The sequence below is a fragment of the Carassius auratus genome, unplaced genomic scaffold, assembly GCF_003368295.1.
Source record: "Carassius auratus strain Wakin unplaced genomic scaffold, ASM336829v1 scaf_tig00000254, whole genome shotgun sequence".
In the NCBI taxonomy this organism is placed as follows: Eukaryota; Metazoa; Chordata; class Actinopteri; order Cypriniformes; family Cyprinidae; genus Carassius; species Carassius auratus.
This window is the reverse complement of record NW_020523286.1, coordinates 1,806,026-1,821,293: the sequence shown is the minus strand read 5'-3', so window position 1 is coordinate 1,821,293 and position 15,268 is coordinate 1,806,026. Positions and strand designations below refer to the sequence as shown.

Genomic DNA, 15,268 nt, shown 5'->3' with positions numbered 1-15,268 from the left:
CATTTTTGCTTTGTTTTGTTTGGGTTTAGAAAATGTAATAAATTCTGTTGCCCATCCTCTCAGGATACCTGGAATAAGTGTTACAAGTGCCACAGGCACATTGTTTTCTAATTTTTGTAGCATAAACACCATTAAACCAATGCGAGCTTCGGATCTTCCAATGTTTCTCTATGGTGCTGAAACCTAAAGATGTCTGAGTTCTGCATCTGATACTCGACTGCCATTGGCTCCTCTGTGTTCAAGGGGAGGGGCTTACCGATAGATCAATTAAGAGTTTTGCACTTCAGGATTTAAGTATCCCTAGCTCTTCAAGCGATATTACTTTGGTTACTTTCTATGGCTCGCTTGCAAAGAAATGCATATGTTGTTACTGCATGTAGTGTGCTGCGCTTTCTGACAGTCTATAGATGAACAATATCAAAATACAGCTGTCCTAGGCTCAATGTGGGTGGATGAAATCTGGATATGTCAGCTGTTAAATTGTTTAGCAAAATAACAAGATCCAAATTAAATGGGTTAGTTTTAGGTGGTATAGCAGCCATTTCACTCTAAAAGTCTATAAGGACCTCTCTCTGACTTGGGGTAAATAAAGTGCGATGTCTTGTTAGCAGATTCATTGAACAGCCACACAGTAAAGATAAACGCTCGCTTTTACTATTAAAAAATTGGAACCAAATTTTGGATTTTTTTAAAAAGATGTTGCTGTTGCAAAATAAATATTAGTTTATGCCACTGGTCTTCTGTAGAGTACTGGCATAATAACAAGAAGTGTTTTCAAATAATGAGCATTATTTATGTCAGTGATACTCCTGTTTGTGTATTTGTTGTTTTGGTAAAGCAGATTTTTTGGCCAGTTTCTTTGTCGAGTACTGATATCATGAGCATGTTAAATCACATCTGAAATATAATCCTTTATGGTGACTTTGTAAATAAATAAATAAATTCATATATTCTAGCTGAAAGTGTCTCAAGGGTCTGTATGAGACCAATACCAAAAAAAGTAAAAAAAAAAAAGAGAAAAGAAAAAAAGCTGAGCTTTTCATTTGTGTGTAAAGTTAACCTTACTGTAACCATGATTCCCAGCCACGTATGCACACAGCTACAACAAAGCATGCCTCATAAACATCAGTTTTATTCCAGGCTCACCTCATATCCCATAGGGCAATAAAGCAGTTGGGTAGCAGATAAACAGAATAGTTTCTTTGTCACAGCTGTTCTAAGAACCTTGAATGGTTTCCAACTGCTGTAAATCAGGGGTGAAAGGCTGCAGAAAAGAAGCCGCAGTTAGAGACAGATTTGAGACAGGGTGCAGAGGCCCAGGAATGCATTTCTAATTAAAGGCATTTACAATAGTGAAACATTTAGTATCGATTTTAAATAATGCACTGTACTTACAGTTTTAGTAGCAAAGTAGTACAAGTTTGCAACAATTATTAGCTACTGTATCTATCTAGCCCCTTTAGCAACTGAAACAGTAGTAGCGTGCAAACACACACACACACACACACAAATACTGAAACACAGTAAAAAGTTAAAAGGTATATCGGTAACAATTACAATTTTAACAATATGTCAAATTATGAGATTTGTCGTATTTTGAATCAAATCTTTATTTGTAAAAGGCAAAAAGTTGATCATACTGATTTCAAAGTTAAGGATTCATTAGTTTGAATATATATAACTGAACCAAACACACATCCCATGTATCGGTAGTCACAGCACATTTTTGGTTGTGACTAATGTTTTGGTAGCCACCACATAACATTGCAGAATTTTAAGTAGCATTCAAAAACAATACTAAAACATACTAAAATATTTAAAATTTGCATAACCGTACAAAGATTTTATTAATTTCCCCCAAAATTATTATGTGTACTCTTTTGTCACTACTGAAACAACACACACACACACACACACACACACACACACACACACACACACACACACACACACACACACACACACACACACACACACACACACACGTTGATATATGTGATTTATGGGGACTCTCCATAGGCGTAATGGCTTTTATTCTGTACAAACGGGCGTCGCTAGGCCCTTTTTAGGGGGGCTTCAGCCCCCCTAAACTTATGCCCAGCCCCCCTAAAAAATTATTTGATTAATTAATTAGTGATCGCTTCAGTCCCCTTTAAAAACTCATTTGAGACGGTGGCAAGCTGCATCAAGTTCCGGCTCCTCCCCTGATCTGAGTCTGCATGGATTCAGCGCGTTTTTCAATCCACAGGGGCGCCGAGCAGAGCGAACATCAGAGAGTACAAGGTGTGTGTGTGTGTGTGTGCGCGTGTGTGTGTGCGTGTGGTGTGTGTGTTCTCGCATCCAATACCAGTACGTCTTCGCTGCTTTCACTTTCAGCCTTTATCACAGTGTGACAGATGTTTTTTCTTCCAACAAAAATGAAGCGATTAACACCCATGAAAACATACTTTAGAAAACGATCATGATTTATTTTAATTTACTTTTTGAAATTGAAAACATATTATTGTGTATTTCGGCATTACATTATGCAGCCATGCAAAATAAATTATTAACGACACACATCATTGTCTGAAAGTACTAAATGGCACAGAGAGAGAAACATCATGTGGAGTTATTTTGTTTTCTATTATTAAACATAATTTTGTATTAAGTAATAATTAATCATTAGTGTATCATGATACATATATTAGAGTAAGAGTAAAGGGATCTGTGATTTTTTTTTAAAAAAATTTTAAGTAATTGATTTATAGAAGTGGCAAATTGATAATGATGTTATTTTTAATAAATATAAATAAATATAGAACAGATTAAACATATTGCCAATAGACAATTACATTAATACATGTTTTGTCTATATTCTTAATGAATATTAGCTGGTTAGTTAAATGATTTGAAATGAAATAAATGTTCAGGGGCTGACTTGATGTATAACAAACCGTATTGTTGATTATAAAGGCTAAAAAGCTAAAAATTAATAATAATAATAATAATAATAATAATATAATAATTTATATTTCATTGTAGATGGATATACAACATTTTTTGTTGTTGTGTGGGAGTAGGTCTGCAAATGAGCAACAGTCAGGTGAGAATAGAACAGACAGCCTCACACACACACACAATACCACTGTGTTCCCAAGATTCATTGCAGTCATTGAACCCTTATGTTGTTTTAATTTTCTGCCAATTTCCACGTACATTTCATAAGAAAAAGCAGTGGTATCATCAAAGGATAAACATGAATGTCCTAATACTGAATCAGGAAGTCTTTATTGTAAAAAAAATAAAAATAAAAAAAAATATCTACATTCCCAATTCAAAATTTTCCAGTGACTGGTCACATCTAAAAAACTGTATTAGTTTTTTTTACAGTGTTATATATGGCTCAGTCAGTACTCCTACTCCCATATATGAAATACAGGGAATACAATGGAGTAGTATACAACCCTACCCTAATAGTAAAATAATATTTTTTAATCATACCCTTATTGGGGGCTGAGCCCCCCTAAAATCAAAATCTTAGAATCGCCCCTGAAAACTGTATTTTCTATTGCCCTACCCCAACCCTACACCTAAACCATAACCCTCACAGGAAACTTTGTGCATTTTTGGATTTTCAAAATAACTAATTCTGTATGATTTATAAGCGTTTTGAATTACGGGGACACTAAAAATGTCCTCATAAACCACCTCCTCATTGTAATACCTGTGTCATACCTATGTCATTATAACAATGTGTGTGTGTGTGTGTGTATGTTACTACTGTTTCAGTTGCTAAATATATTGTATATAATATATAGGGCGAGACTTGGTTCATTGGCTGTTGATTGGATGCAGGGAGATATTAATGTGAGCTTGTAGTCTAAGAAATGGACGGGGTTAAAGCAGACTAAATGAAGTGCATCAAACCTCACCAGAAAGACTGTCATATGAGTGAATGGTTGACAATAGGTAAATAAGATACATTTAGAAAATAGATTTTCATGTCATGCTGACTTTGCCCTGCTAGCCTGAAGAAGAAAATGTAAATGACCTATATCCCAAAAAAAAAAAAACTAATAATAATAATGCTACTCTTATGAGTCCAATGTCCGATCTTCAGCAAAGTTACTAGACAATCTTCAGACTAAACCATATGAAAGTTATTGAATGGATTTTTGAGTCTTAAGGGGCATTTTTGGATATAACACTATACCAGGGCCAGTGGCTAAAGGGAAATAAGGTGGAATCTTCTCAATGGGTTAGTGTATTGAAATGAAATTTCATAATTTGCAATGCTACTCTGTCCTTAGGATATCTGCTTTAGAGCTGATCGTAAAAGGCCCAAATTCATAACTCTGCAGCCTTTGGATTATTTGCATGATAACCATATTTCTGGCATATTGCATGTTCACCATTTTTAATTCTATTTGAATCTGTCTTTTTGAATTACAACAGCAGTTGGCAACACACCACAGCAGTGTCTGGAGCTGGTACATATTTTGGCTAGTAGTCAGAAGGTTAAAAGTTTAAGTCCTGCCTGGGGTGACGCTGAAGATGTACCTATGCTGTTGTTGACTCTGCATCTCTCTGAGTGCCATGTTAGCTTATAGACAAAATAAGGGTTCATTGTGGCTATCTAATTGCTAAATGCAGGTATGTTTTGTTTCCTTATCTTCTTATACTGTTCCATTAAATCGAACACCACAAGATGCCAGAACAATACAGAATCGTTAAAAAGCAGAACACACGCAATGATTTACATACCTATTGTACCCTGCTGCCATGCATGTCATGTGGTATGAGGCCATTTTAATGAATAGGGGATTTTGTGCTCTTTCTTTTCTGATTGTACATACCATGATAGACTGTGGTACATACTGTACTCAACACCACTGCCCTCCGCTGACAGTAACATGCAAATACACAGAAAGCGTCCCCGGGCAGTCTATGGTAACAACACTCACTTGGCTTGACGAGGAATATCGTAGGGTTGATAACCCATTCTGTTGAACTTTTTTTTCATCATACTATGATACCCTACGAAAACTAAGCACAAAACTAAGGTTAATTTGTGGTGTGTGTGTGTGTGTGTTTTGTAATATGGTTAATTTTCATAAGGGGAGGCTGCAAGACTTTGCATATTCCTTATTAGTCCACCAGTAGTTCACATAGTGCAACTGTAGAAACAAAACGATCTATAAATGTCATGGAAACTAGCTTGTATAAACCGTGTAAACGATTTAACAATTAATTGAAAGACACACACACCTGTATGATTTCGCTGTGATGGACGGACGCCATCTCCTGGAAAGACGCGGGAATTTATTAGGCGTGATCTCACACTAAGTGAAGAGAACATACTCGTTCTTGCGGTGCATTATGGGGTTTAATACCCTACAGTGCTCTAGATTGTGAGCGTTATCGTTTCCAATACCAATAAAAATCTCTGTTTCCATAAATTGTGCACGATATTATGTGTATGGGGCGAATTCATACATAGCCTATTGTCAGGATCAACATTTTAAAGTAGCCATTCATGTGAACTTTGTTAAATGCCTGCCTTCTACTGTCCTGAAAATAAGAGGCAAACCCATAGGCTAAATAAAGAAAAGGGGTGACAGAGAGCATGAGAAACTAGTGAATTAAAGGATTAGTTACCCTCTCTATCTGTTCTGTCCAATTGTCTAAAACTAAGTCATTACCAATTACTCATGAATCATTCAAAGATTGTTTGATGTCTTTGAAGAAAAAAAGAAGACAGCTCAGAGATATGAGACCCTGGAATTAATTACTAATTAAAACCATTTATAACATCACTTTTAAACATTTATATTCATTTTTTACATTTATACTCCCCACTTCAAAACAGATTTTTAGCAGACTTTATTACTGTCTAAACCTGTTTTAAAGTTTCCTAGCTATTGAAGATACTTCTTCACAAGCAGTGAAGAGATTTGTTTCTTAGGAGTAAAATGCAACAGTAAAATGTTCATTCGTCATCAGCAGCTTTCATTGGGCACAATAGTTCACAGCCATTTTAATTTCCATCCGTATCCTCAGCTTCTGCGCTTCTTCGGTATCAGAGGTGGAGGGGTGTGATGTGGCAATGAATCTCCCACTTTATCAGGCTGTGGGAGATGGAAAAAAATATTTTAAATGTATTGTATCAGTAATAATTAGGATGTAGGCCCATTTATGTCCTTTAATCTGTGGCAAACACTTAAGTTATTTGTTTCGCTGTAATGATCATTAGCTAAAATACAACGACTGAAGTCTTGCCTGTTGTAACTGGAAGATCCAGCTTTGATAGTCCTCAGGGTAAGTACAGGAGACAAGCAGAGGCTCCATCAGTTCACCTGGAAAACACATCATTTTAATCAGCTTGAAGATTACAACAGTTTAGAAAACACACTTGATGTTGAAAGTTGGTACAGCATGGTGCACAAAAGCTATGAAGCGATATAAATCATAATTAGCATATTTTTTATATAAAAAAGTGTCTTTAAAGGTAATTTACTATAACTTGGTGCCATTTCAAATTAATTGACTCTTTAACCATTCCAACAAAATTCAAGTGATAAGAGGAACGTACAGAGAATCCAGTCTGAGAGGTCATTTACATTCCTATCATCACATGACTCTATTCTGAAGCTGAGTCACAAGCTTCTGTATGACTACCAAAGATCACTTGATTTGTGACTCTTATCTCAAAACATGAAATGTATCTAAATTTGGCTTTCTTGGGGTATATAAAAGATCAATACATCATAATATAGTACATCCTAAAATACCTCAGCATACTATTGAGGTAGCAAAACTAATGAGTAAGCCCATTGGTTTGGTGTTACGCAATAGTAATTTCTTGGTTCTCATGATAATTAATAGTGAAATGACTCATATGGCAGAAAATAATAGCACAGGTAAGTGCAAAAGTAGAGACCATTACCACATCCACCACTGAAGTGCAGCACGTGGTTAAAACGTTACCACAAAGTGACGATCTATAGCTAAATGTGCTGGTCAAAACAGAAGGGAATATTTTTCTGTCCCCCTACGAAGGTCTGTGGTTAGAAATACTGGCTCCATTCATTAGAGTCCAAGCACCGAAGGTGATTTTTTCTTTTGCCGCAAGTCTATGGCAGCCCATAGAACCTCTTTGCCAGAAAGTTGTGAAATTTGGCACACTGATAGAGGGCAGTGGGAAAAGTTACCATAGCAAATTTGGAGTCTCTATCTCAAACTCTCTAGTGCCACCACGTCTAAACTTTCACAATTTTTATGCTAATAACTGAACCGTAAACGACAAAATTAAGATCAAGATTTTTTTCCTCTGATTGCTTGACTCATGCCGAGTCGAAAAGACACCAAAATTAAAAAAGATAAAGATTATTTTTTTCGCTATTTTCAATTGTTCATAAAAACTACTTTTTCGAACTCATCCTAGGCCATTGAACCGATTGTCACAAAAATTTAACCAGATCATCTTCAGACCACGTTGGGAAAAAGTTATGGAATTCAAGTTGATTAGTCATACCGCTTTCGAATAGCACATGAATGAATTCCACGAAAAGCATGCAAAAGTGGACGTTAGGCTATATCTCTGCAACGGTTTGGCCTATTGAGACCAAACTTGGTGTGTGTTATATCAAGCATGAACTGAGACTACCTGCAATGTTTCGGCGCTGTGCTTCCTAGTGGTCAGGAGATGTAAAAAAATCATATTTTTGCTCATAACTTCTGAATGCTTTGGCCAAAAATCACAACTGGTCTCTTTAGATTTGGTGTATCATGCAGAATCTAATGATACCCCGTTTTCCAATATCAACAAATTTGGGTGTCGGCCATTTTGAATGATGTTCTAACATGCTGTATTTTATGGATGCATTAGCGTATCGTTAAAAAACTAATTACAAAATACCCTCATGGTACTCAAAAAGTTTGGGGACACTTTTTCTTACATTAACCTATTGTCATCAGACTGATGTTGATAGATTCCTTGGATCATGATGAGAACACCGACACCAATTTTACCAATATTGGCTAAACTTCCTGTCCACCATTTTGATTCATGGTGACAACATACTTTTTCAAACTTCTCTTAGATCGTTGATCTGATTTTCTCCAATTTTGTCTTGGATCATCTTCAGACCAAGCTGGCAAAAATGTATGGATTCCGTGTTGATACACGAGACGTTTTTCGTTTAGTGCATGAACGAATTTGCTGGGAAGATGCCAAACTGCATCTGAGGCTGTATCTCTGCAAAGGTTGGACATATTTACACCAAACTTTGTATGTGGCATTGCCACTTCACGCTGACCGTGGCACATCAATTTGGTAACAGTGTCACCTATTGGCCAAGAGTAATAAATCATTCGTTAACCTTTTATTATGAAATTTCCAAAAATACTAATAACTTTTGATTGCATTAGGCTACTGAAATGAAACTAGTCTCAAAATATTCCTTGGGCTGTGCTGACAACATACCAATTTTCGCAGAGGAAATCTGAACTCCCTGTCCACCATTTTGATTCATGTTAAAATCCTACTTTTTCTAACTCCTCCTTTTCTAAATTGTTGGTCCAATTTTCACCAAAATCGAGTCAGGTCATCTCCAGACTGTGCTGAGAAAAAGTTATGCATTTCGTGTCGATTGACAAAACCGTTTTTGTACAGCACCGTTAGAAATTTTAGATATGGTGCCAAAATGAGTCTGAGACTATATCTTTGTGAAGCTTTGACATAATGACAATAAACTTTGTCTGCCATTGTCACATCACACAGAACAGACTGAGATGATTTGATTACAGCGCCACCTATTGGTCAAAAGTGATAAGCCATTAAATCATATTACTAGAGGTTGAATTTATGATTTTTCAGCCATTTCAATTACAATCATCCTAAAATTGCTTTTATTACTTGTTACATGTGGTTTGTTGCTCCATGCCATGCTTAACTCCTAATTTTGCCACTGGAGTTTTTGGACCTGTAATTGCTGCTTGCAGCTATATTTTTCATTTGGTTTTATACATATTAATTTATATACAAATTACAGTTATGTCCAAGTGTTTCCTTGTGAAAAAGAGGTAGCATACTTTTAAAAAGAGTGTTTATTATGCAGTGATACAGAAATTATATACAAATTTTAATATACTAAGTTCAAGCTCCATAACGTTTTAAGTCACGTAACAGCAAGTAAATTGCAATTATCTGAACTTAAGAGTGTTTTTTTTTTTTTTTTTTTTTTTTGGTGTTAAAACAATATTTCACTCAGAATTTGCTAGTAAATGTAACAAACATGTAAGTAACACATTGAATTTAACTTGAAATTTTTAAGTAGAGTAACTGAAATAGCAAATTTTTGCAAAACATATTCGAATGCTTTAGTATGTCAGGCAACACATCAAACTTCTTTAAAGCTCAACAAGATTACAACTTGATTTAAAACATGTTTTAATGTTAAACATTTCGTTTGACTATTTCAAAGTGCACTGTGTTTTACAGAATTGGATTATCTTAATGTATTTTTTTATATATATACTTAAAAATATAGATTTTACGTACACTACAAGTGCTGATTAAATACAATTAAGCACACTTCTTTTAACAAGGGTAGTTTTGCAAAAATATAGCTGTTCAGAAACATATATACTGTACCTGTGAGTTCAAACTCCAATCTGCCAGGTAATGCAGATCTTTCCATTGCTTTAATACTCTTCAGTGGCAGACGGCCCTTTAGTATAAAACAATAAAACTCAGTAAGTGCTTTGATGTTGTATAAACAGTTTATTGTCACTTAAATGGAGGTCAAATGATCATGATTCTGGTCAGAAGGTCTTTCAATATAGATGTACGTGATAAAGGAAAGTTACCCACTCTATTTTTAAAGGAACAGCATGTTTAAACTCCACTGTCAGCACTTTTTTGACTTTTTAACTACGTTTATTTTTCAATCAAATAGGGTTCACCAACTGAGGCTGCCAAATACATTTCAATGGCTGCTGATAATGCAGTATTCTGTAGAGCTTATTGTTTAGTCAGCAAAATTAGCTTACTTCATATTTCACACGTACACGATGACAGTCCAGAGACAGAATGAGGAGGTCACATGGGAAGAGCACAAGCAAACGATCCTGAGGCCCGTGCAAACGCCGGTCCTGTTGTTTGAAAGAGGTCAATTTAGTGCCATGCTGAATTGCATGGACACCACAATCTATTTCTACTCTGTAATCTTACCTGTGTATATACGTTGCTGATGTGCACCAGTGAAAGGTATCTGGGATAGCCCATGTGCTGAATGGGCGTCCCCTCCCATTGCAAGATGGGAGACCGCAGTAAGTACCTTTTAAGCTCCTCCCTCTTCCAGTTTTCATTACATGGCACCTGTAACAGTCAAAATAAATTGTAGAAGCAATTTTTTTTAATGAGTTAGATCCTATATAGGATATATATATTTCTGTATTAAATAAGATCTACCAGGTATGAGAGAGCACTATGTGATGGGCTCAGCTGTTGCTTTAGGGATTTGCATCTCCTGTCCTCGATGTTCTCCATCCAGGCTTTTGTTTCAGCAGCAGTAGCACAAACGAAGATCTTTGAGTCCACCATAGGCCCTAGAGTATATCACAAATACAGGTGTACTATAATCCAAATATTAAGTGACCTCCAAATTTTCATATTCAGGTTTAATTAAGTGATTTATTTTGCTCTTACCGCTAATCTCAAACATATGTGGAGAACTGGTGTCCTGCTGTGAGATCAGATGCACCTGAATGGCTGAGAGAGGAAGAATGCCCTGCGACAAAACACAGATGTCAGTTTAGAGTATAGCTCATGCCATTAAATATTTGATAATACTTATAAGAATCTTACCTCATAAATAAAATCTTTATTAGAGCTGTCCAAATCGAGGATTAACAAATGGAAGGAAAATAAAACCAGATATCTTTCATTCATAGTCTGCAAATAAAAATAATATGCATTAAGATGGACATGCACATTAAAAGTATTAATTTGGCACCAAACATTGAGTAAAATCTTTTTCAAAAGTCAGTGGCAGATTTGCACATGTATGGTGTAGTATAATTGTTGAATTGTTACCTTTGTGTCTCCAGTGTGTAAATACACTGAAGATGAATGGATAATGTCTCCGTAGGTGTGTGGTGCCTGTCCTTCCCATTCTCTGATAGGCTGAGTGTATAGCCTATGATGGAGCTCCTTTTTCTTCAAGCTCCAAAGCACCAGCTGACAAACAGAAATACAAATATCACTTGACTTTGTTATATGAAGAGCATGTAATGTTGATAAATGCACAGAAGATCATTGTATTTATCATTATTAGTTCATTTTTTAAACTGATAAAGACATACTTGTGAGTTGTTGTGTTTTGTTGTGTCCTTCACAGTAACAGAGACAGGATCTGGGTCCTTACACAGATGCAGATAAACCCATTACTTTTTTATTTTGATACTTTAATGCACTTAAGCTAAACATCCCACAATGTTACTTCATTAAACAAAATCTAAAATCAAGTGGCATCTTTACACCAACGATGATATTTTCTTTCAAGCTAATGCCAGTCGGTTTTTGATATTTTGATTTTTCAGTGTCAATTATTTTTTCTTTTGTGGCCACTGTGTACTTTGCTTTGTTTTCTATTTGTCTGTGTTAATGTCTTTTGTGGAAACATAGCTACACCCTTTGTTACTTCCTGTTTACTGGCTTACCTCCTGCTTTGGGTGCTTCACAGAAGGACAGCGATGAGGACCTTCTTCTGTGCCATTCCTTGTATAAAATTGGAGCCTGCTTTCAGCAAGACTCCAAATTCTGAAACAGCAGATGGATAAACACTGTCAAATCACTTTATCTTGCAGCATAACAGATGAGGATTAAAAAAATGGAATGCAAATTGTTGTGCAATCTGCACTGTGTGATAGATTTATTGGGACAGAATTTTGGTCATGGCTGTTCCATGCAAGAATCATGTTTGGTTGTTTTGCAAGTGAATCTTAATTAACTTTAAGGTTAAGCATGCTTTAGGTTTGGTTTGATTTTTTTTTAACATTGAAGTTACAAGGAACAATGATTTATTTAATTTTTACTTTATTTCATTATAAATTATTAAATAGTTGTATATATTAGCTTCATGTGGTAAAATGTAATATATATATATATATATATATATATATATATATATATATATATATATATATATATATATATATATATATATATTGTTGATTTTTAAGGTTCAGATCATGTGAAAAAAATCTCCTTTATGTGACAGCCTTAGTAATCTATATTTTAGCATGAGTTTAGTTTTCCATTAGTAAAAAAACAAACAAAAAAACATGAAGGTAATCCCAATATAGTCTGGATACCACATATAACAAATTATCACCCCTATAGTCAGCATGAAGCCATTGCAGTTATTAAAAAGTGCACTTTGACAAATATTTTATGAGGCTTGTTCCCTAAATGCTGCTTATTTCATTCCCAGACCCTCTGTTCCCACTGCTTTTACCCACGCTGCTTGCTGGGGAAGTGCCCAGACATAAGCAGTTTACTGTTGGTGGTGAATGACAAGCAGACACCCGCCATCTGACCCTTAATGTGCTCGACTCTATAAAATACACCCACGAAACACTTCAACAGCTATATTGCAAGACCACTGCCCACTTAAATAAGTGCAATGTTTTCACCCCAATGCATATTAACAAACTTTATTTCCACAGATAGGCCGTTGTCTGATCCCTGTATTTTTTCTGCTAGTTTGGCCACATAAAGCTTATGAGCTCTGATTAACTCCCACTCTAATCCCTACATAGTTACCTAATGAGAGGATTGAGGCTTCCAGCCCAGAGTAAGACACCAGACTGCTCAAACACACTTGGCTCCTTTAATTAGCTATACTAGTTGCATTAGTTCTGCCTCATTTGGTGTGTTAGAGGGTCTAATGATATCTCAAGCTGCAAGTCTGCTGCCCATCCATGGTAAACACCACTATTGTGAGGGGTATAAAACAACTCAGACTTACACAAGAAGCTCAAGATGTTTCACACAGTTCACACAGATGTTTAACATCAGATACATTTCAGATGGATGAAATTGAAGCAGAAGAGTTTATGCTGAAAAAGGTGTCATTTTCTAGAAATAACTTGGTTGAAACCGAAACCGTCACATGTTTTCTCACTTTAAACACCATTAGTCTTAAAATACACTAAAAAATAAACCCAACAAAAATTGACAATGCTAATGGATAGCCACTTCTGTTTTAACACACACATGATTATGAACAACTATCCTACTCATTTCTTTTAAAATCTCTTGTGGTTTTCAAAATGTTATTTAACATTACCTAACTCTCTGAAAGAAGGAAGTTCTGCTAAGTATATTCTGCCTGCCCAAGAGCATGGTTCCAACTAAACTGCATTTGCAAAGAAACTCTTACCCTGCATTGTCGATTTCCAGGAGTTCGATCTCTTCTGGGCCCACTTCATCAGTCCCTGTATGCCTCTGGGTCACACTGCAGCATCCCATAGCTTGTCTACACCTTACCTCTCCTTTCCACAAACACGTCTCCTCTAAACTACACACTGAGGGCCATCTGGTTACCCCCACACACCCCACACCCCGATAAGCAGGGTTCAAGAATGAGTTGCACAGAAGCCCGACATTGGAAAAGACACTGGATTGAAGCCGACAGAGTCGAGTGAATGAAGAGGAGCAAGAGAGTTGTATGAAACTTTCGAGCCCAGCAGTTACACATAAATACTGCACGATTCCTTCCTGTTGGTATTAGTGGTGACGCAGCAGCAGCCAACACAACTTCCTCACTTCACTCAGTTTCATCTGCGAGGGAACTTGAAAGCACTGAATGTTTTGCTTTCGGCTTTGATTTTACACATAGGTGATGAAAGCAGAATCAATAAAGCAAATCCCACTTAAGATGATTATGTCTAATGAAGTCAACACACAAGAGTAGGCAAAAAATAGTCACAACAATAAAAAAATCCACAGGTGAGTTTGGAGACAATGTGTGTTTACTGGTATGGAGCATGTTAGAGAGTATAGAGGTCTAATCTGCATGGTGTTTGTTTTGTCGCATGTGCCACAGATGGAGGAAGAAGGAGTGTCCTGTGGTTGCAGCACAACACACAAAAAACCCAAGTGATTGTCTGAACTTCACTCAAAGAGAACATTAAATCACTTCTTTGAAGAAGTTATGGTAAACTGGTGAAAAAACAATTGATGGTGAAGAGCAGAAGCATCATATATGATTATCAGTTATGAGGTAAGACATAATGTACCCCGCCCCCCCAAAAATAACTTTTTATTTGAATTTTTTATGAAATACCTTTATAAACAAGGTTATTAAACTGACCAATGCTACAAAAAGTTATATTTCAAAATAAATGTTAATGTGTCATGTGTAAAAGTTCGTTTGAGGAGAGTATTCATCAGAGATTCCTGAAAGAAAATAAATAAAAAATAAACCATAGTCCCACGGTTTACATAAAATATTAAGGGCCCTATTTTAACGATCTGAAACGCAAGTGTCAAAGCGCGAAGCGCAAGTAACTTTGTGGGTGGGTCTCGGCGCTGTTGCTATTTTCCCGGCGGGATAAATGGCTCTTGCGCCCGGCGCAAATCTAAAATGGGTTGGTCTGAAGTAGCTTCATTATTCATAGGTGTGGTTTGGGCGTAACGTGAAATAAACCAATCAGAGCGTCGTCCAACATTCCCTTTAAAAGCAGGTGCGCAAGTTCCATTATGGATTGCTATTATTATGGCGTATTTACCAGGCGCACGCCAGGAGCGGTTCACAGCCGAGGAGACTGATGTTCTTGTAAGAGCAGTGAAAGGCAGAGAAGTTGTGTTGTATGGGGATGGGAGAATAATTAGCCTGAATAATTTGTGAGCTAGTTTTATGCCTATTTTTTTCACATCTTCGTGGCACACCACAATGATTCCGTCATCTCATGTGTTAATATTTTTTTAGTGTAACAATTTATGATTTGCAAAAATAACTGTTGCATCTGTGTAGATTACATGAGCAAAGTGTATGCGCGTTGTGCACGCTATACATTATGGCCAAGCATGCGCCCTTAAAATAGCATAATGAACAACGCGCAACGCGCCACTGACTTTAGACTAGGTTTTTTCTGGTCAGTGGCGCAATTGTTTAATGGAACAACAAAATAGCACCAGGGATCGTTTGCGCCGGAACACGCCTCCTTTTTTGCGCTGAACCGCCCAGGGAGCGCAAGTTCATTCACTAGTTTAGCG

At 36.4% G+C, this 15,268-nt stretch overlaps 1 protein-coding gene across 1 annotated transcript; it reads right to left on the bottom strand.

Annotated features, from left to right (window-relative positions):
* Positions 1 to 5,248: 5,248 nt before the first annotated feature.
* Positions 5,249 to 13,808, bottom strand: LOC113068905 (uncharacterized). Its single transcript, XM_026241835.1, has 12 exons — positions 13,431 to 13,808; positions 11,707 to 11,806; positions 11,350 to 11,406; positions 11,081 to 11,224; positions 10,853 to 10,939; positions 10,694 to 10,775; positions 10,457 to 10,593; positions 10,217 to 10,363; positions 10,036 to 10,137; positions 9,638 to 9,713; positions 6,262 to 6,338; positions 5,249 to 6,110 (listed from the first exon to the last, which is right to left on the bottom strand). The coding sequence occupies exons 1-12, from the start codon at positions 13,517 to 13,519 to the stop codon at positions 6,039 to 6,041; spliced, it is 1,170 nt and encodes a 389-aa protein (XP_026097620.1). The 5' UTR covers positions 13,520 to 13,808; the 3' UTR covers positions 5,249 to 6,038.
* Between the last annotated feature and the right edge of the window lie 1,460 nt (positions 13,809 to 15,268).

Excerpts from the sequence above, each read along its gene's own strand:
- LOC113068905 (XM_026241835.1), bottom strand. The coding sequence starts at position 13,519 with ATGGGATGCTGCAGTGTGACCCAGAGGCATACAGGGACTGATGAAGTG. Across the intron at positions 10,940-11,080 it reads TACACACTGGAGACACAAAG|ACTATGAATGAAAGATATCT; the intron begins GTAACAATTCAA and ends TTTTATTTGCAG. Across the intron at positions 6,111-6,261 it reads GGATCTTCCAGTTACAACAG|CCTGATAAAGTGGGAGATTC; the intron begins GCAAGACTTCAG and ends CATCTCCCACAG.